Here is a 24,919-nt window from a genome sequence, read left to right on the forward strand (position 1 = left end):
TACTGGTTTTAACTGGTTTTTCGACCTGGGAAGTGACCATAACAGTGTGTGTGCAAATATTCTGTTGAGGGTTAGAGTTCAGGATAGTAGGGTAAGTTCATTAGATTTCAGGAAGGCAAACCTTGAGGGTATGAGGAGAGAATTGGGTGATGCAGATTGGGAGACTCTAACAACAGGACAATCAGCATCAGATAAATGGGAAACCTTTCAGGAGCAAATGTGTAGAATGCAGAGTAAGTACATTCCTATGAGGTGTGAAACTAGAAGTAGAAAGAGACCAGTGTGGTTGAGTAGTGAGATAAGGAACGCTATCAAGGAGAAGCAGAAGGCATTTATTGGGTTTAAAATAACAGGACTGGAGTGAGATTTATATCACTATCGGAGTAAACAGAGGCAAGTTAAGAAAATAACTCGACAAGCCAAAATAGGGTATGAGAAGGACAGGCTAAGAATATTAAACATAATAGTGAGGCTTTCTTTAAGTATATCAGGGGAAAAGAACAGGTCAGGACCAGTGTGGGCCCATTGAGGAATAGCACCGGGAGAGTGGTTAGTGATGAAAGTGAGATGGCAGGCTTATTAAACAGGTATTTTGCTTCAACTTTTACAAAAGAACAGTCAGGAGAATTGCCAATAGCTGAGAGTATCTATCAAGGAGGAGAAGAAGGGCTTTTACAGAAGTTCCAGGTTGAAGTGGAGGAAGTAAAGGAACAGCTCAGAAATCTAAGAATAGATAAAGCTTCGGGTCCAGATAATATGCACCTGGAAGTATTGATGGAGGGGGATGAGCAGGTAAGCGAGATGTTAACAGCTATTTTCAATGGTTCCCTGGAGTCAGGACAGGTACCGGAGGATTGAAGAGTAGCAAATGTAACACCATTATTTAAGAAAGGATCCAGAGAAGAATTGGGAAACTATCGACCTGTTAGTTTGACATCAGTTGTGGGGAAGGTGTTGGAGACATTAATTCGGGACCGGATGAGGAACCATTTAAATAAATACAAACTAATTAAAGGTAGTCAGCATGGGTTTACCAAAGGTAGTTCCTGTTTGTCAAATCTTTTAGAGTTCTCTGAAGCAGTGTCTGATTGGGTGGATGAGGGAAAGGCAGTGGACAAAGTATGTCTAGACCTTAAGAAGGCATTTGATAAGGTGCCACATCAGAGGTTCTTCGCCGAAGTGAGGTCTTGTGGAGTGGCTGTGAGTGGGAGGATGTCTTGCTGGGAGGATGGAAGTTGCAGGATACCTCAGGGATCAGTACTTGGACCATTACTATCTATTATTTCCATCAATGAGTTGGATAATGGGGTAAAGAGTAAGCTTTCCAAATTTGCAGATGACACAAAGCTTGGAGGTAAGGTGGATTGCAGAGGGGGTGGTGATCAAATTTAGGAAAGTATTGGTTCACAAAAAAATATTTTCACGAAAAAAATAAGTGACCACTATATTCGTTATTGTTGTGTGTCTGTCTGTCTGTCTGTCTGTGTGTGTCTTTCTATGTCTGTCTGTCCCGAGTATAGCTCCATGAGTTTTGACCCTATCCTGACAAAATTTTGGTGGGAGGTTTATATCATGATCTGGTTGTGTTTTCCTGAGAATGGGTGGAGCCATGCCCAAAAAACATGTGTTTTTAAGGGGTAGCCAATTTCAATTTGCATCTTCTCCTTGGGGGTTTGTCGAATCTGGCTGGGGTTTCGGTATTTGGTTTGCCCACATATTTGCAAAATGTGGGTGCAAAATGTAGGTGCAGGTTTTTCACATTGTTTGATTTTAAAATTATCTCCTTGCCCTTGAAATGATGCAATATAAATCTTTAGTATTTTACTTGTACGTCCCTGGAAGTTTCTTTTTTAATGGAAAGGTTCAACAGTCACATTTTATATTTTGTGGACATGGTATAGCCCTTTATTGTGCATACATGTATTGGATTTGTACACGACTACGACAAGGTAGTGAAGGGATAAATAATTTCCTCGTGATTGTTGTGCACACACGGCTCAGAAGCAGAATTTCTTTTCCACGAAACATTCACAGGAATTAAGACGATCAGTGAGATAGCAAACACATGTGCACAATGCATTTGTACGTACTTTATACGGTGCGCGACGTCAAATCAATCCACCCTGAACGAGTCGCGTTCTGGAGATGACGTCAATGGTCACGTGACCTGTGGTTCGCTGAACTCCACTTTTTTTAGGGGCGGGGCATAGCAAGTTGTGAAAAGCACTACAAATGTTCGAAATATTGGTCTAATTATCCCATTGTTGATCTTCAAAAAGAAACATGGGTGATTTCTTCACTAGGAAGGTCAAGTTAATATATAAATAACCAGAAACTTTTGAGTGTCATGGGACCTTTAAGGAGCAGGAGTTCGGGACATTGAAGGAAGGATAAACTAAATTGTTTATGGTCATGGCAGGAAGAAGTTGGTTGCAGTACACCTGGAAGCAAATAATTTAGGGAAGGTTTACTTGGAGGTATTGAAAAATAGATACAGGGTATTGGGTAAGCGGCTGAAAGCAAAGGGTTGTCAGGATTCTCCCAAGATTAAGAAATGGTATCGAAATTATGATCAAAGAGATGTCAACCAATGGCTGGAAGAGTGGTGTAGGGAGGAGGGTTTTACATTTACCAAGCAGTGTAAATCATTGAGGGGACAAAAGTAGTGTTTCCAGAATGATGGCTGTCTGTCAAATAGAAAGGGGCAGCAAGGTTTGCAGTGGGAATTGAGGAAGGAATTCAGGCTTTTTTCGGGCAGTGGAGGGTGGAGAAGGTATTGATGAAGGAACGGATGATGTAATCGTGATTAGTAAGGCCAGGCAGGAAATATATAATTTCAGGAAGGGAAAAGTACAACTTATTCGATATCAATGCTCGGAGTTTATATAATAAGATGGAAGAGCTTGAAGCCAAAGGAGATAGTGAGGAGTATGATATACTTGGAGTGAGTGAGACATGGTTTAAGGAGGAGAGTAACTGGAGGACAGGATTAGAAGGCTGCAAGGTGTATCGGTGTGATTGGAAGGAGAGAATTGGAGGAGGAGTTGCAATCTGGGTAAAGGACAATATTACATCAAGAGAAAGGGGTGACATTAAGGAGGGAATTAATGTTGAGGATTCTGTCTGGGAAGAGATTAGACATTGTAAAAACGGAAAGATACTGGTAGGATGCTTTTATCGGGCTATGGGTGTGAAGAAAGAGGAGGAAGGAGGAGTGCATTAAGAATTCAAAAGGGCATGTGGTAAGAGAAGAGTATTGATTATGGGGAATTTTAACTTGCCAGGGATGGATTGGGTCCAGGAATAGGAAAAGGCAGAGCAGATGAGGATTTCCGAGTTTTATTCCAAGATTGCTTTTTAACCCAGTTTGTAGATAATCCCATGAGGGGGAGTGCAGTGTTATCCCTCCTTTTAAGTAACGATCCCAATTTGGAGGAGGAGGTGGAGTTCGGACAGCATTTAGGAGCAAGTGACCATAACAGTTTGTGTGCAAATATTCTGTTGAGGGTTAGAGTTCAGGATAGTAGGGTAAGTTCATTAGATTTCAGGAAGGCAAACCTTGAGGGTATGAGGAGAGAATTGGGTGATGTAGATTGGGAGACTCTAACAATAGGACAATCAGCATCAGATAAATGGGAAACCTTTCAGGAGAAAATGTGTAGAGTGCAGAGTAAGTACATTCCAATGAGGTGTGAAACTAGAAGTAGAAAGAGACCAGTGTGGTTGAGTAGTGAGATAAGGAACGCTATCAAGGAGAAGCAGAAGGCATTTATTGGGTTTAAAATAACAGGACTGGAGTGAGATTTATATCACTATCGGAGTAAACAGAGGCAAGTTAAGAAAATAACTTGACAAGCTAAAAGAGAGTATGAGAAGGACAGGCTAAGAATATTAAACATAATAGTGAGGCTTTCTTTAAGTATATCAGGGGAAAAGAACAGGTCAGGACCAGTGTGGGCCCATTGAGGAATAGCACCGGGAGAATGGTTAATGATGAAAGTGAGATGGCAGGCTTATTAAACTGGTATTTTGCTTCAACTTTTACAAAAGAACAGTCAGGAGAATTGCCAATAGCTGAGAGTATCTATCAAGGAGGAGAAGAAGGGCTTTTACAGAAGTTCCAGGTTGAAGAGGAAGTAAAGGAACAGCTCAGAAATCTAAGAATAGATAAAGCTTTGGGTCCAGATAATATGCACCTGGAAGTATTGATGGAGGGGGATGAGCAGGTAAGCGAGATGTTAACAGATATTTTCAATGGTTCCCTGGAGTCAGGACAGGTACCGGAGGATTGAAGAGTAGCAAATGTAACACCATTATTTAAGAAAGGATCCAGAGAAGAATTGGGAAACTATCAACCTGTTAGTTTGACATCAGTTGTGGGGAAGGTGTTGGAGACATTAATTAGGGACCGGATGAGGAATCATTTAAATAAATACAAACTAATTAAAGGTAGTCAGCATGGGTTTACCAAAGGTAGTTCCTGTTTAAAGCAGTTCTCTGAAGCAGTGTCTGATTGGGTGGATGAGGGAAAGGCAGTGGACAAAGTATGTCTAGACCTTAAGAAGGCATTTGATAAGGTGCCACATCAGAGGTTCTTCGCCGAAGTGAGGGCTTGTGGAGTGGCTGTGAGTGGGAGGATGTCTTGCTGGGAGGATGGAAGTTGCGGGATACCTCAGGGATCAGTACTTGGACCATTACTATCCATTATTTACATCAATGAGTTGGATAATGGGGTGAAGAGTAAGCTTTCAAAATTTGCGGATGACACAAAGCTTGGAGGTAAGGTGGATTGCAGAGGGGGTGGTGATCAAATTTAGGAAAGTATTGGTTCACAAAAAATATTTTCACGAAAAAATAACTGGTTCACGAAAAAATATTTTCACGAAAAAAATAAGTGACCACTATATTCGTTATTGTTGTGTGTCTGTCTGTCTGTCTGTCTGTCTATGTCTGTCTGTCCCGAGCATAGCTCCATGGGTTTGACCCTATCCTGTCAAAATTTTGGTGGGAGGTTTATATCATGATCGAGTTGTGTTTTCCTGAGAATGGGCGTGGTGTGCCCATTATGGGCGGAGCCATGCCCCAAAAACATGTGTTTTTAAGGGGTAGCCGATTTCAATTTGCATCTTCTCCTTGGGGGTTTGTCGAATCTGGCTGGGGTTTCGGTATTTGGTTAGCCCACATATTTGCAAAATGTGGGTGCAAAATGTAGATGCAGGTTTTTCACATTGTTTGATTTTAAAATTATCTCCTTGCACCTTGAAATGATGCAATATAAATCTTTAGTATTTTACTTGTACGTCCCTGTAAGTTTCTTTTTTAATGGAAAGGTTCAACAGTCACATTTTACATTTTGTGGACATGGTATAGCCCTTTATTGTGCATACATGTATTGGATTTGTACACGACTACGACAAGGTAGTAAAGGGATAAATAATTTCCTCGTGATTGTTGTGCATACACGGCTCAGAAGCAGAATTTCTTTTCCACGAAACAATCACATGAATTAAGACGATCAGTGAGATAGCAAACACATCTGCACAATGCATTTGTACGTACTTTATACTGCGCACAACGTCTAATCAATCCTCTCTGAGCGAGTCGCGTTCTGGAGATGACGTCAACGGTCACGTGACCTGCGGTTTGCTGAAGTCAACGTTTTTGAGGGGCAGGGCATAGCAAGTTGTGAAAAGCACTCCAAATGTTCGAAATATTGGTCTAATTATCCCATTGTTGATTTAAAAAAAGAAACATGGGTGATTTATTCACTCGGAAGGTCAAGTTAATATATAAATAACCAGAAAATTTTGAGTGTCATGGGACTTTTAAAGTGATTCTCCACTTTTGAGAGATGGGGTCAAAAACAATTTAAAGCATATTTCAAAAAGTTGTGGATGTCAAAACTTGGTGGATGAGTTAGTTGTGTGATGAGGATTAATTGATTCAATTTTGTTGAGGATCCGGATGCAGTTCCGGCCTATCAGTGGGGTAAAAAACGTAAACTATTCAGCCTTGCGCAGGTATGCGCTCTCCTGAGTGTCGTTCTAATTAACTACTGGATTCTCCTAAACTGCTGAATCAGTGCACCAATTTTCGTCAAATATCTGTGCTGCTTGGTGTTCTGTTGTCTATGCTCTGTTGTCCAACTTTTTGAGATATCGTGGTCACAGACATGCGCATGCATGCACGGGCACACACAATAAGCCTCGTTGTGAAGAAAGCACACATGGGAAACTTTGGGACTTTTGATACGTTTTTCAATCAGGTATTTTTCAGCCTTGCTGAAAAAAAGGCTTCGTACTATTTATTTCCATATTAATCTCAAATGTTCTTGGCCTCATAGGCCTCGGCCATAGATATGGAATGTCGGACCACCCCTGCATGCTTTCATGGAGATCATTGCTCTCAGTAAACTGTCACCAATGGGAGAGGCTTCAGTCATGGCCCCACAAGAGGAGGAGGGGTGGGGTGGTGTGTGGAGTATATTTTCTGTTGAACATGGGAATTTGGGTGGTGGGCTTTGGATCCTAAGGTCCTGAGTTAAAATCCTGCTTATCTGTTGAATTAATACCAGGTGAGGTTGACTCAGCCTGTCATCCTTCCGAGGTCAGCAAAATGAGTGGGATGATTGAGCCATTCGAGTATCTTGCGTTGGAATGGCGACCCATCCAGGATTGTGCCCAATAGCCCATGAGACTGCTTAGGCAGCACCAACACTCTGCATAGTGTATGGTCCTAATGTATGGATGGATGGGACTTTGTGTATTTTCAGTTGAACATGGGATTCTTGAGTGTGACTCTCTACAAGATGTGCGTTCATTCCCCTGCACTTCCACAACAGCGGTCACACCTCCACAGTTTGCGGTATTGCTTTTGCTTTTTCTCATCCTTCTGTCTCTAAGTTATGCACATCCCTATCAGCATGATGCAATGTCATAGATATTCCTTTCTGATTGGTGCTGCTTGTTCTGTTGTCCATTTTTCTCTCTCTCCAGCTCCTGGACGCTAGGTGCTTTCTCCCTCCTCTGCCTTCTCGGTCTCACCTGGATCTCTGGACTCTTCTTCATCTCAGCCCGTTGCGTTGTTGCTGCGTACGTGTTCACTATATTTAATGCTCTTCAAGGCCTTTTCATCTTCATCTTCCACTGTTGCATGCAGAAAAAGGTAATCTCTTTGTCGAACTACATTTCTCGACGGGTCAGCAATCGGCAGTTGCTACTTCAAGGCTCGAGTTCATTTTCTATACATTCTCTTGATTAATTTCACCTCCTCTTTGTTCTTGCATACTCACCTAAAATTTGTGCATCACCAGGTGAAGAAGGAAATTTTCAGGAAGGTGAGGAGATTTGTGTCCTCAGAAACATTTTTTGCCCATCCAACGTCTCGTCGTACAGAAACTACAGGCCTCGGCCCTTCCAGCAAGCAGGTGTGTATAAGAGAGCTAGTGAGACCAAGGTGAGATTATTACCTCGCATACGTGAAGCCAAAAGTGGAGTTAAGCAATTTGTTCACTTCTGTCTGTCTGTCCTTCTGTCTACAAACGTCGGTTTATGATTGAGGACCAACGTCATTTCAATTGAATGTTACATTTTGAACACAAATCGGAAAACAAATATGTAGTTTAGCTGTACTTTGGCTCTGGATTTGTCCTGATCACGCATGCACAGAGGGGAGTGCGATAGGTTTTATTTTATTTTTTTTAAAACTCTGCCTGTCTCTCAAACAACATTGAAAATCATTTGTAACAGGAAACATACTATTTTTAAGGACGTCATAAAGGACACATACAACAGGCATGGAGAACTGATGTTACATGCTCGATATGGTGACGTAAAAGACGCTGCCTCAATGGCGCTAAACTTCTGGATTTTTTTTCTTTCCTACGACCTGTAAAATCGTAATTTTATATCAATTGAAGTGAATACTTGAACACTAGAACACAAATTGCCTTTTTAGAACTTTCAAAACCCTTCTGTTTAGCAATACTTAGACAAAATATTATGGTATTTTATGTCATCACGACCAATCAAATTTGCCGCTTGTACACACTGCCCATGATCTTGTTTCTCAAAACAGCACAGGGTAGTGTGTTCTATGAACTCTCGAGCTTAAACCTGCTTTATTTTACTAGTACTTTGTTAAGCTTTGAAAACAATCCACCTTTTCAAAATCGTTTAGACTGCTTTGAACTAATATATCCGAAAGTTGACGTCAATCATTGATGAATTAGGGCACTTTCAGTTTAAGTTTTACCATGAAACTAAGATGGCCACCATCAAACAATTAAAAGTGCTTAATTTTTAGATGCTCACCTTTGAAAGTGTTGGTTCACAGGATAGTGTAGAGGTATGAGCACTCTCCTTTGCATTGTCTTGTCTGTATTCAAATCTCGATCCACCTATAAACTGTCATCCTAGTGTTTGCAGGCAGGGTGAGGCATCAATGTGTGTGCTATCCCTCAAACGAACGTTAAACCAGAGGACCCATATTCCAGCACTGGTGGTTAGTGGAGGTTTAAGATCCCACAGTGTCTTGCAAATAGTATGAGGGTTATCACGAGCACCCTGAACAAATTCCAAATTCCTGCCCTCATGACTGGGGCAGTCAATGGCGAACAACTCAGCATAAACCCTTGTCAATAGACTGCTTCTGCAGCACCAATACACTGCAAAGAGTGTGATTCACTGATGATTATTTAAATGAAAAAAGGTGTGTGTGTGTGTGTGTGTGTGTGTGTGTGTGTGTGTGTGTGTGTGTGTGTGTGTGTGTGTGTGTGTGTGTGTGTGTGTGTGTGTGTGTGTGTGTACATGGAATACGTTACCAACTGTTGAAATACAAAAAATGGGTGTTATTAATTTGTTGGGATCAAGGAAGTTAAAAAAATATTTTGTGCTCATGGATAAGGATAACAAAAAGGTGTAGTGATGGTCAAATAGAACAAGCAGTCTTTCTTGAACCTGTGCTTCCACCCATTTTGTTACATTATCAAGCTCTTTAGTATGCCACTTCATGAGACATTTTGGAAACTTATGCCAGGAGACAACTCAACCAGGTCTCAATGCCAACCAACTTGACTGCCAACATCTCAGCCTGACCACGTTTTGGTGTGGCATGCAATCTGCGCAGAGGTGTCTGTGTGTGTGTGTGTGTGTGTGTGTGTGTGTGTGTGTGTGTGTGTGTGTGTGTGTGTGTGTGTGTGTGTGTGTGTGTGTGTGTGTGTGTGTGTGTGTGTGTTTCATCATACATCATGATGAAAAATGTCTCCTCCACCCCAATTCCTCAAATAATAAAAAAATCTCCATTGGCAGGAAATGGCCAGTACGCGGCACAAAATAAAGGCTAACTGAATCAACCCAATATGTACAAAGCTGCATATATGCTGTACCGTCATTTTTAGCTCACCTGGACTTCAGTTTGGTGAGCTTATGAAATTGAGCAGTGTCTGTAGGTGAGTCAGTCAGTCAGTCAGTCCGTAAACACTTCAGTCATTATCGCTTGAAAGAAACACACTATTTTGATGAAACCTGGCCACAAGCTTCATATCTGATACCTAACGACGGTGGATTCACCACATCAAAATTTGCACCCTTAAGGATATCTATGCATTGATGGGTGAACGCTTAAAATAGGTATTTACTCTCTTCTCTGAAACTACACACACAATTTTGATGAAACTTGACCACAACCTTCATCACGCGTGATGTACCAAAGTTTCTTCACGGAATTAAATAAATGAGCGTCGAAGGGGGTCTGCGGGAGGCTTGAGTGACTGTTGCTCCTGATACAGGTGAGCTTCAGGACGTGCGGTCCTATTTTTGTGTTCAGCCTGGTGTTGGTTTCACGGTTAAGGTGACTGACTTAAGATCTTAGGGTCTTGAGTTGAAGCTGCTGTCATTAACACCAGGCAGGTTGACTCAGTCTGTCATCATTCTGAGATCGGCAAAATGAGTGCTGGTAATAAGGGGCATCAGCGGCACAGCTGTGCTCCCAGAAAATGATGCCGCCAAGCAGCCACATGTTGCATACGAATACATAAAAATTTGTTTTGCTTGAACAGTTTGGCAGCCATCCTGTATTCTTTGGGTTTCCAAATTAAAATCTAGTACATAATCCTTCAATGAGCCTGATTGATCGAAAGGCTTGATAGCCTTCTTGGCTTTGTGATTTTTTTTTGTCAAATATCTCCAGAAGCGCGAAACTGATCGACACAAAATTTCAGACATATCATTGATGGACCAGGGTACTTCAAGTTATGAAGAAGTGTCTGTAAAATAGAAAGACCAACACTGGCCAATCAAACTCTGTTTTCCCGACATCAGGAAGTTGATGGACTAAATTGTATGTATCGATTATTAGCATTAGCGATTGATTTGAACACTTATGACCATATACCATGAATCCTATTTCAGCAACCAAGTTGGCATCCATAGAAACCGAAACACGATCTCCTACTTTGGTTCATTCTTTCTATTCTTGGTGTTAATGTTTGGAAGTCTTAATAGTTGATGCTAACAACTGTTTTTCTAACTTTGTGTTGTCTTTCTCTCTGACAACTACTACTACTACACAGACTCTACTTAAAAGGTTCACTGTGAGCAAGCACAAGACAACAACTGAGACATTCGACCGAAACACAGGTTTGTAATCTGTTTGGTTGTTTCGTGTTTGTCACATTATAGAATACCTTATTGGTTCACGAGCGCCAGCCAGAGTGACCACTATATTCGTTATGTCTGTCTGTCTGTCTGTCTGTTGGGTAGTCGATGTAGTCGAAAGAAATTTTTTTTTTGAGATTTGTTCTACCCTTATTATCAGTATTTAAAATGGCGATTTCAGTTAATACAATGGCGATTTCGATGAAACCTGGTTGGTAGGTTCATACCATGACCTAGTTGTAGGCAAATGAGAACCGTTGCTATGGACATCACCGTTGCCGAGCAACGGGACTTTGAAATTTTTGAAAAATCATAAAAAATTAATTTTTTCTAAAATCAAAAATATGGCCACAAGAGACTGTGGGCAGTACATTCAGCCATATTGTCAAAATTTCCAGCCGGATCCTATGAAAACTGTCGGAGAAGATAGACTTTGAATGAACCCTGGTCGAAAACAATAAAAAAGAACGACGTTCGTTATATATCAGAGACTATGAGTCAAACTGGTATGGTAGGTTCATGGTATGTCCTAGTTATGTGTGAGAAAGAACCGTTGCTATGGACCCCTCCGTTGCCTAGCAACGGCCGAAAAACCTCTAAATGTGGGGGTATTTTAACGAAAAAACAATCTGCAGCATTAACCCTTGAAGCTATAATCATGAATTTTCTTGTGCTTTATCCTCAGGTCATTCCCCATCGAATGGGCCCATCGCGTCAGGTTCTATTGGGTAGTCGACTACCCATGTCCGCCTACCGGCTGTCTGTCTGTGTGTCTGTCTGTCCAGAGCATAACTCCGTGGACTTTGATCCGATCTTGATGAAACTTGGACACAAGCTAGATATCATAGTCTAGTTGTGTTTTCCTGGATGAGGGCGTGCTACGCCCATTGTGGGCGGAGCCACGCCCAAAAAATAGCCGTTTTTAGGGGGTAGTCGGATTAAAAATCTATCTTCTCCAAGGGAATTGACTGAATGGAATGGGTTCTTTGGTATTTGAATAGCAAAATGAATTATCTAAAACTTGTCGTCCGATTTTTCATTTTCATCCCAAGGTCAAGGTCACAAGGTCAAAAACTTAGAAAATTGTGAATTTTGACATAAAAATCATACGAACACCCAAACTTTGAGAGCTAGGATGACAATATTTTTAATTCATAATCTTGAGGTCATTCCCCACCTAAAGTCTTGAAACCATTTTGCTCTATCTCGAACACCTTTCCCGTGGCGCCCCCTTCATGTTTGTTTTTACGCTGATTTCATCAAAGTATGGATAATCCGAGAGTGCGAAATGCCATATAGCCTATACGATGTTATAATGTTCCTGGAATGTTCCAGAGGAAGTTTTGCACCAAAGGTCATAATCCTTTACATTTGACCTTTAAAGGCCACAAAGGTCAAATTTTCAAAGTTGTGGGAATCGAACCGGATTTTCCACCTTCCTCGACGAACTAACCCCAATAAGCGATAGCACGTATCCTGTTTCATTATTTTAATGTCCACAACATTGTTTTGTGACTTTTATAGGTTATGCTAAGGTCAAATTTTGAAAGTTGTTGAACGAAACCGGGTTTTCAAAATTTTGCAGCTAATAATTTCACTCGTACCACATCATGTTGATCATTTTTATAACTTCGTCAAAAATTATCACATTGTCTCATCCTTGACTTCTGAAACAATCTACATCGTCAAATACCGCTCGTGAACCATTGTCGTCTTCAGACTTGTTATTCTCACGCTTTCGAAGAAAAGCGGAAATATTGTGATTGTCTCCGCCGTCCGTCTGATCGGACGACCGTATGTCTTACCCTGTAACTCCTCCTACACCGTTTGAAGTAGGAAATTGAAACTTTGGGACATAGTAGATATATGTATGGGGAAGTGCACAACACTATCGGATTTTTGATATGATCCCTCGGGGCCGGGCCAGAGAGGTTAGGGTCATGGGGGTCGATTAAAAAAAAGTTGTCATAGCTTTTTAAATCAAACATTCATGAGTTATACATTTAACAACATATTTTTTTTAAACACATGATGATCAGAGGGTGCTTGGGGTTAGGGGGTGCTTTGCGGATAGGGGGTCAAAATAGCTCCTCCTGCACCATTTGAGATAGGAACTTGAAACTTTGGGACATAGTACATATATGTATGGGGAAGTGCACAACACTGTCGGATTTTTGATATGACCCCTCGGGGCCGGGCCAGAGGGGGTGGGGTCATGGGGGCTGATTTTTTTTTAAAGTGTATTTACCATTGTACATGGTAAATTCTTTTATAAAGAACTTACTTATGTGGCCCCCATGAGTGACAAACAGTCACAGGTTTTACTGTATTTATCTAATTGATTATGAATAATTATAATTAATATTATACACAGTTCATTCCTATGATTAAATTGATGCACAGTTCTATATTGCTGGACAGTGTTAAATGAATGTTTCATGAAATGTTGACTTGCTTGCAATGACTTCTGATTTAGAAAACATAGTAAGTCTTTGGTCATAAAGCACATCAAATACAAAAGAATAGTCAATCCATTTTGCAAGATAAAATTTCACCTAGCGTTAATGGGACAAAGCAGTGCACGCGGGAATATGCGATGGTGTCCCATCGACAACGTAGTTCTAGTTATTTATTTATTTTAAAATTTGAATTCGCTAACATGGAAGTAGTTTTTTGTTTTGTATTCTTCTTGTTGTTGGATTAAATTATGACATTGTGAATCAATAAAGCCAATCCACTACTCGTTGGAATAGCTGCCATCCTTCTGCAAGTAATGAGATGGTTCCTTTTTTTGTTCTCGCTTGTTAACCTCCGCCATCTTCGAAGATGGATGGAGGTTACTGTTTTCACCCCTTTCCGTTTGTTTGTTTGTTTGTGAACAGTATTACGGAAAAACTCCTAGACGGATTTCGACGAAACTTCGTGGGGGGGTTAGGTATGGTCCAAGGATCATGCCATTAAATTTTGGACTTGGTCCCCCCCCCCCCCAAAAAATAAATTGTTAGAGAAATTTTTTATTTTTATTTTTGCATTTCTACATGTTATAAGTGATTTCCAACCCCCCCCCAAAAAAAATTGTTACCCCCCCAAAAAGAATTTTTTTGCATTTCTACATGTTTTAAGTGATTTCCAACCCCCGAAAAAATCCCCCCCAAAAATTGTTACAGAATTTTTTTTTTTGCATTTCTTCATATTTTAAGTGATTTCCAACCCCCCCCAAAAAATTGAGAATTTTTTTTTTTGCATTTCTTCATGTTTTAAGTGATTTCCACCCCCCCCAAAAAAAAAATTGTAAGAGAAAAAAAAATTTTGCAACTTTTTTTATCAAAATTTCGATTTTTTTTTGCATTTTTACATGTTTTAAGTGATTTCCACCCCCCCCCAAAAAAATGTTGGAGAAAAGAACTTTTACTCTGTCAGCACTGTTGACATATTTAATAAATAAGATATAAGGTTCACTTGAGTGACCCAGCAGTATTGGCGGCGGAGGTTTTGCACTCTCCCGAGTGCTCCCCCTCTAGTTCTTGTTGTTTTTGGTCTTCCGTTTGGTTGTGTTTGTACCATATCCTGATGCTGTGTGGACTGTGGTTCCTCACTGACAGACAGTGTGACCACTCCTTGGCTTTTTTCACAAGATCTTGGCTATTCGTTGTTCACCTTGGCATCTTGGTTTTCTATAGGTTTTCTTGGCGTATAGGTTTTCTATTATTATCGCTTTTCCGAAACCTTGTGAATTCTTGGCTTTTTTTCATTGGCTCACCTTGGCATTTATGAAAATGAGGAGTGATCACACTGCTGACGGACCTCTGGTAGCTTGTACATGTTGCTGTGTTTGAGCCTGGGGAGTAACTGCTGAAACCTGTCTTTCTGGGTTCTTCCAAACATCTTTGTTCTTTGTTCCTTTCAGACTTCTTTCTAATATTTTTAGTTCACAATTCTCTTTATTCATTCTAATTCTTGCTTTTTCTACTCTTTCATCTCTTTTACTCTCTATTCCTCTCTTTCATAATCTATCTCTCCAAGGAGAAGTGATTTCTTGCAGAAATTTTTCTGGAAGGCTCACTTGGTTGCGTCTGGATGGGTTTGAGGGTAGTTGAGTAGCAGCTGAAATGCGAGTCCTATCCAGGTTCCTCCTGATGACTCCATCTTTGTTCTTTACTTCTTCGGGTTCCTTCTTGGTCTTCCATTTGATTTTGTACACATTATGTAATTATCATTTTTATTTGGCGCCTTGTATTTATGACCATGGCCCTGTTTTTGTTTTCCCTCTCTTGTACTTTCAAAATCAAAATAAAATGCTCTTGTTTGTTCAGGCTACATAAAGTAAGTATAGAGAAAGTTTATGATTTTGACAAGAAAACACGTCCTTGGATTTCCACACCATTCGATGGCTTTTTAAACAAGGGTTGAGGCTCATGGAGAAGCTAATCAGCAAAGGGCACTCACTTTGTAAGATTATTCTTTGCTCTTTCTGTGGCCAAAACGTTCCCTCAACTCACCTTGAGCACCAGGAAGATGACAACTCTTATCATCATAAATTTTTTCCTTGTCTGTAATCACTGCGGTACAGGTCCTATAAAGTTTGCTTTCTCCAATGCCAATTCGGGAAGTGACAACTTTGTCATTTCATGCAATTGATATTAACACCACGTTATGCTGGTTGTTCAAAGGTAGAAATTACAATTAACTTGGTGGTGTAGTAGTTATAGCGTCCGCTCTGAGTCTGGGAGGTCGGCAGTTCAAACCTTGGCTGAGTCATACCAAGATTTAAAAAATGGTACTTGTTGGTTCCTTGCTTGATGCTCAGCATTTAAAAGGATAAGAGTACAATCTCCATAATAGTGTAGCAGCATAGCAAACCTGTTGTGCATTTTGTGATACAAGCACCAAATTTGGCACAAATGTACATTAATATGTTGCGAACATTTTCTGATATTGGGCCACTTGAAATTCTCTCTTTATGTCCGCCATATTGGATTTCAAAATGGCCACCACTTGAAATCGACATTTGCGATTATCTCTAGACGTAATGCAGCTATTGACTTCATTCTGGTATCTAAATGTATGTTTTTGGGGGCAAGGAATCCAATGGTACCATTTTCAACTTAATATTATCTATCACAGTCTGTTATATAATTTTATTTGGAAATTATCGAGGCAAATATTGGATTCAACACAATACTTTGAAAAGAATGTCTTAGTTCTGTAAATGTCTTGGGTATAATACTGACATACTACATGGTCTAAGCCCTGGGTCAGATTGCGGGAGAGTGTGTCGGAGTGGTGCTGAGGTGTCGTCCACCAGACGGCGGTCTCCTTGGGTTAACCTGAGGCGGTCCCTTCGGGTGGGTGCCTGGAATGTCCTATCCCTAAGAGAGGATGATCACCTGTCTCTGTTATCATCTGAGCTCAAGCGTTTGGACATCGGGATTGCAGCTCTCTCTGAGGTTCGGAGACCGGATTGCGGCGAGATAATGGTGGGTGGTTACACCTACTATTGGTCTGGTCGCTCTGATGGTTACCATACCCAAGGAGTTGCTGTAGCTGTGTCCAATAAGCTGACCCCAATGATAATTGAGGTAACACCGGTCAACGAGCGTATTATGAGATTAAGGATTCGTCACTCCTTAGGTGTCATTTCCCTGGTCTCTATTTATGCTCCGACTGAGGCGAGCGATCTTACCGTGAAGGATGCATTCTACGCCACACTCGAGTCTGTGGTTGATCAGTGCCCCAGACGAGATACACTTCTAGTCTTGGGGGATTTCAATGCATCGACTGGAACTGATAGGGATGGTTATGAGGTGTGTGTTGGTCCCCATGGGTCAGGAACTATGAACCAGAATAGCACTAAGTTCCTTGACTTTGCAAGAAGTCATGGACTTAGGGTGGCTGGTTCATGGTTTCAGCGCCCGCAAGCTCATCGCTGGACTTGGTATTCCAACGCTGGCGGTGTGGCAAAGGAGATTGACCATGTCCTCATTGGCGGTCGTTGGAGGATGATCCAGAACTGCAGGGTCTACCGGAGTGCTCAGTTCCTCAATACTGACCACAGGCTTGTTGTAGCAACTCTAAAGCTGCACCTTAAATCCTGGAGAATGGTACCATCCCAGCCTAGGCTGGATGTTGCCAAGCTCAGGGATGAGAGAGTAGCTGAGGAGTTTGCGAACAGGCTGAGTGGACACTTGGGGGGTCTGGGTGCTTTGGGGGGTCCTGAAGAGTTGTGGAGCACCTTCAAGACCACCGTCCTTGATGTTGCCGGTGGATGCCTTGGAGTTCACCGCAGGGCAAAGAAGAATTTTGTCTCTCAAGGGACACTGGATACCATTGACCAGAGTCGCAGGGCCAGGCTGGAATGGCAGAGCTGAGCTGTTTAGGGAGCTGAGGCGTAAAACTGTACGTGCACTGAGGGTGGACAAGGAGGGCTATGTGCGAGGAATCTGTGAGGGGGTAGAGCATCACCTGTGGACAGGTGATTCTCGTCCCGCTTACAGGGGAATTCGCGCATTACGTTCATCCAAGCCCATCCCCTCGGAGCACTGCAGTTCGAGCAGAGAGTGGTAGGCTCTTGACAGAGGAGTCTGAAGTGAAGGCCCGCTGGGCCGGTTACTTTGAGCGGTTGTACCAGGCTGATCCCCCAGCTGTCGAGTTGGACGTCAAGGGTGTTACAATCCCTGTTGCTGACCCTCGAATCAACTGTGGTCCACCATCGCTTGTGGAAACACGGGCTGCGGTGAACCAGTTGAAACGGGGCAAAGCTCCAGGGATCTGTGGCATCCATGCTGAACTTCTCAAGGCTGGTGGGAAATGCTGCACTCGCGTCGTTGCATGCAGTTTTGTGCTCTGCCTGGAACACAGGCATCATCCCAACTGACTGGAAGAGGGGCCTTGTTGTCCCTCTCTGGAAAGGGAAGGGTGATCGCCAAGACTGCAACAACTACCGAGGGGTGACGCTGCTCTCAGTGCCGGGCAAGGTCTTTGCTCGGATAATTCTTGATAGGGTTCGCCACCATCTGCTTGAGCACCAGCGTCCAGAGCAGTCAGGCTTTACACCAAAGAGGTCAACGATTGACCGTATCCTTGCTCTTCGTGTCCTCACTGAACGCAGACGAGAGTTTCGGCAGGGGCTGCTTGCAGCCTATGTTGATCTCTGTAAAGCGTTCGATTCACAGTGAATCGGGATGTCCTCTGGAGGATTCTTGGTCTTCGTGGGGTGCCACCGAAACTGATCGATCTGATGTCTGAACTCTACTCTGGTACTGAGAGTGCTGTGAAGTGTGGTGGTACCGCCTCTGACTTATTTCCAGTTGTTACTGGAGTTCGTCAGGGATGTGTACTTGCCCCCACACTTTTCAGCACTTGTATGGACTGGATTTTTGGGAGGATGTCGGAGAGATCAAGTTGCGGTGCATCGTTTGGCAATGTCAAGATCTCGGACCTTGATTTTGCAGATGATGCAGTCATCTTTGCGGAGACTTTAGACATCCTCTTGGGGGCCCTCGAGGTGCTGAATGAGGAGTCGGAGCCGTTGGGATTACGGATTTCTTGGGTCAAAACAAAGATCCAGGCTTTCGGTGACATCTTGGATGCTGCTGTCCTGTCTGTGTCTGTTTGTGGTGAGGATGTTGAGGTCGTGGATAGATTCACTTACCTTGGCAGTGATATTCATGTCTCCGCAGGTTGTGAGCCGGAGGTCAATAGACGTCTGGGTCGGGCCTGGGGAGTCATGGATTCACTGGATCATGGGGTGTGGCGCTGCCGGTACCTGTGCGGGAGGACGAAAGTCCGAGTCTTCAGGTCCTTGGTACTTCCAGTCTTGCTCTATGGGTGCGAGACTTGGACTTTGACCAAGGATCTGAGACGGAGACTTAATTCCTTTGGTACCAGGTCTCTTCGGAGAATCCTTGGCTATCGCTGGTCGGATTTTGTGTCCAACGAGCGGTTGCTGAGAGAGACTCGGATGAGATTTGTTACCTGCATAGTCCGTGAGCGTCAGCTGCGGCTGTATGGACATGTGGCTCGTTTTCCTGACGCTGATCCTGCTCACCAGATTCTCTCAGCGAGGGAGTCTCATGAGTGGAGGAGGCCAGTGGGCCGACCACGTGCCTCATGGTTGCAGCAGGTTGACCATCATCTCAAGGAGATGGGGATGGGCCTGGCATCTGCCTGGGGGATAGCCAGACGGAGGCCCCTGGAGTACCGGCGGAAAGTGGACGCAGCCACGCGCTGTTCTGGCACATGCTCCCATACCTGACCTGACATGGTCTAGTATTTGAGGCTATGTGTACTGGTATCTGAGGCTAGGTATATACCAGTACTGAAGATACGTGTACATAAACAGTGTCATGTTAACAAGTTCAGCATTGCCACAAGTACATGTATGTTGTTGACTCATCGTCATGTGCAGTCCCCTTCACACACAGAGAGGGCTGTGCACTGAAGGGCAGCCTTTTTGCACTTGCAGCACCTCACACACCCTTTCTTGCACTTGCAAGAAACCAGCTCAATGCAGCTGTGAGCTGCCTCAGTTAGCCTGGTCCAGTAAGGTGTGTACTGTCCTTCTCCAGTCCTTGACCAACCCCAGTTGGTTGGTGGAGGGAGCTCTGGTGCTGGCAGCAGTATCTGACCCCACACATGTCCACCTTGATACACTGCCCTCTTGACATGTTCCTCCAGAGCTGCCTTCGTTGGAGGGATGAGCTGCACATTGTTCTTCCTTGCGAAGAGTTTCCTCCTGGCCTTGTCAATGTCTGTGCATTTGCTGGTTCGATCATACAACAGGATCACAAACCTCTCGATGATGCGCATTGCATCGTCTGGTATGTCACGAGGTGCAGAGGACAGCAGCAGCAGCGCCTCATTGAGTTCTGGCAGTACTGTCCAGACTGCCCACGCAGTCTTCTTGCCATGTCTATGAAAACTAGACACAGTGTCGCATCCAGTTAGAGCGTGGAACATTGGCAGTGCACGAGCCACTCTCGTCCCAATCCAGCTGCTATTTCGTGTGCTGCTAGGTATCGGAAACTCTGGCCTGTTCCGAATGCCAGCCACAGTTTGTCTTCTGGTTGCAACTCCTGTGCCAGGGACACTGCCAGCACCACAACATCGGTGTCTACAGTCTGGATGAGTATTGCATGGTGTCCATGCTGGACTGCGTGAGATGCATGCAGCAACATCCGACTGTCAGCTTCTTCATGGTTACATGGGGTGAGTGAAGTCAGATCTGGCAGTCGTGGCTTGCTGACCACTGCCTCTCCATCAGTAATGACGAGTTGCTTGTCCTCCTGGTCAAACCATTCCATGAGAGCTGCTGAGAGGAACCTGAACAGCTCGGTCTTGTTGCTGTCCACTCGTAGAAGTTCTGCCAGTTTCCTGGTATGGCTGCGGCAGCCACCACACGTCTCCGCACAACTTGTCCCCGCTTTGCACGTGTACTTCCTTTCAGTGAATCAGCAAGGTAAGTATCCCAGACCAGATCCAGGCGTGACACTGTTTTGCAGCTTCGTGGACATATATGGGATGAAGATCTGTTGTGCATACTCTTCAAAGGTCTTTGATGCAGCCAGCTTCAGCATCTGGACGATGGCTGCTCCATCAAGCACAATACAGGTCGTGACAGGAGTCTCTGTCTTTGCGTCGGAGACTTCTTCCAAGCATGTGAGGAGATCACTCTTGGTACCAGTGCAGAGGCTTCCAACCATCAGACAATGCAGGAGGACATGCCTGATTCTTGTGACAAAAGAACTCCTCAAGGTTTCCATCCCTCGTCTGGCAGCCAATGTACAGGCGTGCGAAGAGTTCACGGTCATTCTTGATGGAGACGAGCTGTTGCTGACCTATGCTCTGGCTTCTTGGAGTGGAAGTGCTGAACACCTTCAGCTTGTTACGAGGAATGGGTGCGTCCACTGCCTTTGTTCTGTCCAACAGACACTCTCTGGTGAAAGCCTCGAACTGCTCTTGGCCAATCCTCTTGGCATTCATCACGGTCTCCACAGCAGCAGGATCTGCGATCTCCTTTGTGTCCAGTTTGACTACATCCTGACTCTCCTCCTCGAATGGGTTGCCCATCTCCTCTATGACACCTTTCACAAATGAGGCCTGTACACTTGGCGTCTGATCATGATGCTGTGTGTCTGTTGTTTGCCGTCTCCAGTGTTGGTTCCCATTCTGGAATTCTTCGATCACCCTGGCAACTTCTGGTCCCGCAACCATCCAGCGACGTAGGGCACTGGGGTTGTCAGTGAGCCCAACTGCTCCACCGTCTCCTTTGATGCAGGCATTATTCTGCTCATGTGCCTGGTCAATCGGGATTGAAGAGAACACCCTCTGTGTTTTCTGAATGGTGAAGTGGCTTTCCCTGAATTTCCTGGCTACATCTGGGTGTTTGATGGTGAGTTCAGCCATGTCCTTCAGGTGCACTGGTATCCACCTAGCATAGTGGGTGTGATTCAGTGCATGGAACCAGGGGACCAGCTCTGTCAGAGCATCGAGGTACATCATTAACGATCCCTGCCTGAGAGAACGCACATACACGAGAACCAACAGTTCTAGTTCCAGCACGGTTGCCCAGTAGTGAAACTGGGGGATGTCTTCCCCTCTCTGGCAACACCAGTCTTCAAACTCCGGAAGGTGCTCTGCATCCCTGGTTTCTCCCAGACAGTAGTGGTTGTAGGCACGGTGTTGCAGGATGTACAGTGCTGCTGCAGTCACTTGATGTACTCTTCTTGTGCGCAAGACATGGGATGCTCGCAGGAATGAGTCTGCTGTCCCTGCTGTCACAATCTCGGCTTGCACAAGTGCTTGCACCCAACCACTCCCTTTCAGCCAGTCCCCCAGTGTCCTCAGTGCCATCTCTATGTGGAGGCCACCAAACATCACCACTATCTGGTCTTCACCATAGTTCTCTGGCCACTTCCACTGTATCTGCTTGGCCAAAGCAAACAGTGGCTGATCAACGGTGACCACTGATGTCTGTCCAGGATTCAGGTGTTCCACAGCATTCTTCACGACGTCCATTGAGTGCCGGATCATGGCCACTGTGTGGGCACTCTCCAGGAAGAGTGGAAACAGCGACGTGGGGCAGATGACTCGAGCATCTGGTGGCTGTCGGCTGGCATGAAATGCAGCCCAAGATGTGTTGTCATTGTCCACTGTACCAGTGTTGTCTTTCAGGACTCGCTTTGCATTGCCGAGCCATTGGTATTCTTCATCAGTCTGCTGTTTGAAGTCTCCTCTGGTCAATGACGCCACTTTAGCAGCTGGGACAGGTGACTTCTTGATGCTGCTAGTGACAGGGGGTACATCAGTGTAGTAGTGCGGCAAGGGGGCGACTGTCTTGGACCGTGCATCCCCAGATCCACACACACAGTTGATGTGGGTCAACACACATGCAGCCTCTCTACTCTTTTATCTGGGTCAGGGATGTGATTAAAGACAAGGAAACAAGACAGATGGAAGCCTATACAAGAAATTTCTGTACTCTAGAAACACAAAAGTTGGCTGAAAGGGTCTAGGAAAAGGGGATTATGCATGTTTGGTATTTATTGACAATATGAATGTAATGTTACGTAAAATATGCATATGAAAAACACAAATGAATGGGTCACTTTGTTTCCTAATGGGATATGAATTTATATTTTAGACTGCCAGTATATATGAGCTTGTCTGAGTTGTTACTAGTGATTTAGTATAGTTTTTTTATTTATTTATATTTACAGAACTAAGACATTCTTTTCAAAGTATTGTGTTGAATCCAATATTTGCCTCGATAATTTCCAAATAAAATTATATAACAGACTGTGATAGATAATATTAAGTTGAAAATGGTACCATTGGATTCCTTGCCCCCAAAAACATACATTTAGATACCAGAATGAAGTCAATAGCTGCATTACGTCCAGAGATAATAGCAAATGTAGATTTCAAGTGGCGGCCATTTTGAAATCCAATATGGCGGACATAAAGAGAGAATTTCAAGTGGCCCAATATCTGAAAATGTTCGCAACATATTAATGTACATTTGTGCCAAATTTGGTGCTTGTATCACAAAATGCACAATTCTTTTGAATATTTGGGCTAAGCCGCCCCACTATAAGTGGGCACTAATGTGGAGGAGGAAATTCCTCAGGAAATGCCCTGCTCAGTGCAGTGAGAAAGGCGACACCATTGTTGTGATGTTGCTGGTACCCAGTGTGCCCTGTGACGACACCCCCGCCCCCAAGCTCAGTGGTTGTTTTTCTCATCTAACAGTCTTGTGTTGTGCCACGTTTATTCGTCTGTATGTTTCTTTTTGTGAGATGTGTGTGTGTGGCAGCTCTACTACGATTCTGAAAAAAAAATGCACAGAATGCTTTATATTTAACTCTGCCCTCTAAATGTACTGTACCTGATATAATGTCTGTGGCAGTGAAGCCATACTCAACTAGAACGGGCACTCATAGAGCGCATACCTTCGCCGCCACTACTTTTTTGTTCTTGGTATGAGTGTGGGGAACTGGTTTCATATGAATGGTCTTATGACACAAACCACATATCTATAATGTCATGACCCCCCCCTCCGACTTTCGGGGGCTACGGACTAAACAATAATCAACTCACGTCGTTTTAGCGAGTCTTCACTCGCAAGCTCGGTGAATACAACGTTTCAACAAGAGAAGGTAATCTCGTTTGATGCTGGTTTCATGCAAATCGAATAAGAATTGACTGAGTTATGCCGAAAACCGCATATTTTTCAAGGGCGTGACCCCCCCCCCCCGACATTTTACCCCAACCGGTGACATGTGTTATGACTTCCTGCTCCTTTCAACTTTCCAATCATTAATCATTGTGTCACAAGATTGGGCATTAAATTCTGAACATTTTGGTGCTGGGTTCATGTAAAGCGGACAAGAATTGACCACGTTATGACAAAAACCGCATATTTTTCAAGGTCGTGACCCCCCTGACCTTTGACCCCTAACCAGTAACAAGAGTATGGGCGTAATTGTGTCATATTGCATATCGCAAGATGAGGCGTTGAATTCTGAACATTTTGGCGTTAGTTGCATGCAAATTGAATAAAAATTGACCGTGTTATCGTAAAAAGACGATTTTGACCTTTTCGTGACCTTGACCTTGACCCGAACGATCCCAAAATCTAATCGAATGCTTCCTGGCTAATAACCAATCATCCCACCAAATTTCATGCAATTCGGTTTAATACTTTCTGAGTTATACGAATCACAAGATTACAAATAAATAAATAGATAAATAAATACACGCCGACCAAAACATAACCTTTCGCAGAATGCGAAGGTAAATATCAGATGAGATGGGAGGATTAAATGTTGAGATTTTTGAGCAGAAGGGTCTTATGTAATCCACAACACTTCATTTTGACATCTCGATGTAAAAGTCTACTCGTAGTTGCTCCCCAACGTGCTCAGGTCGATTTTCTTCTTTTCTTTATCACATCCAGGACAACGACATTAGGAGACATGAAATGTACGTTAACATCAATTAGGACATCAGTAGATGAGGCAGGAATCAATGCAGTATATATATATATATATATATATATATATATATATATATATATATATATATATATATATATATATATATATATATATATATATATATATATATATATATATATATATGTGATTTCAGCCCCGGTATCTCAGCATCATTAGCCCCTTGTTCAGTTGGGAACACCAAACAGGCCAACCCAAGGAACATCTGCTTCAAGCAGGTGATCACCAAATTTTCATCAATGTGGGTGAAAGATTAAGAGCCTGATAAACAAACATTGACTTCCGGTTCCGGTTTTTGAGCGAGGCTTGGTTCTCTCCAGATGTCTCTGCTGATACTCTCAAAGAGAAGTTTCCGGTCATTGTTTGTCGTGTTTGGCTGTTTATTTTGTTGCCTCCATGTTTACTGTGTGTTCCTAGTTCGGTTTTGTTTCAAAACTTGTGCTTTTTGGTGAGTTTTCGTCAGTCTTGTCATATCGGGTTTCCTGAGGCCTACCCGTCTTCCAGTCGATGTGCACGATCGTGTTTATTTGTATCTTCTCCTTATTACCAACAGTTTGTATTTTCTACACTTTTCCCTCCACCCTCCTCCTATCCCTCCCAACTATACCCTCTGTTTCATGTCTTAAAATGTAAAAAATTCAACAACAAAAAACCTTTTCCCTTCTCACCTTTTACCTCACATAACCACATGACTTCCCGTACCGACTATTCTTCCTCCTTCCTCTTTTGCCGATCTGCCTTCTTCCTTCT

General features: G+C 43.3%; 1 protein-coding gene across 3 annotated transcripts in view; it reads left to right on the top strand.

Annotated features, from left to right (window-relative positions):
- The window catches only part of LOC147023391 (adhesion G protein-coupled receptor L3-like), an 80,783-nt gene that overhangs the window by 51,151 nt on the left and 4,713 nt on the right, over positions 1-24,919 (top strand). For all 3 annotated transcript variants that reach the window (XM_085888770.1, XM_085888768.1, XM_085888769.1), the window contains 4 exons: positions 6,773-6,864; positions 6,996-7,164; positions 7,313-7,426; positions 10,571-10,637. In XM_085888770.1, the coding sequence (XP_085744896.1) occupies positions 6,773-6,864; positions 6,996-7,164; positions 7,313-7,426; positions 10,571-10,637 (442 nt within the window). The remainder of the gene's footprint in view (positions 1-6,772; positions 6,865-6,995; positions 7,165-7,312; positions 7,427-10,570; positions 10,638-24,919) is intronic.

Source organism: Eptatretus burgeri, chromosome 7 (assembly GCF_056783735.1).
Source record: "Eptatretus burgeri isolate ZD-2024b chromosome 7, Ebu_testis_v1, whole genome shotgun sequence".
Classification (NCBI taxonomy): domain Eukaryota; kingdom Metazoa; phylum Chordata; class Myxini; order Myxiniformes; family Myxinidae; genus Eptatretus; species Eptatretus burgeri.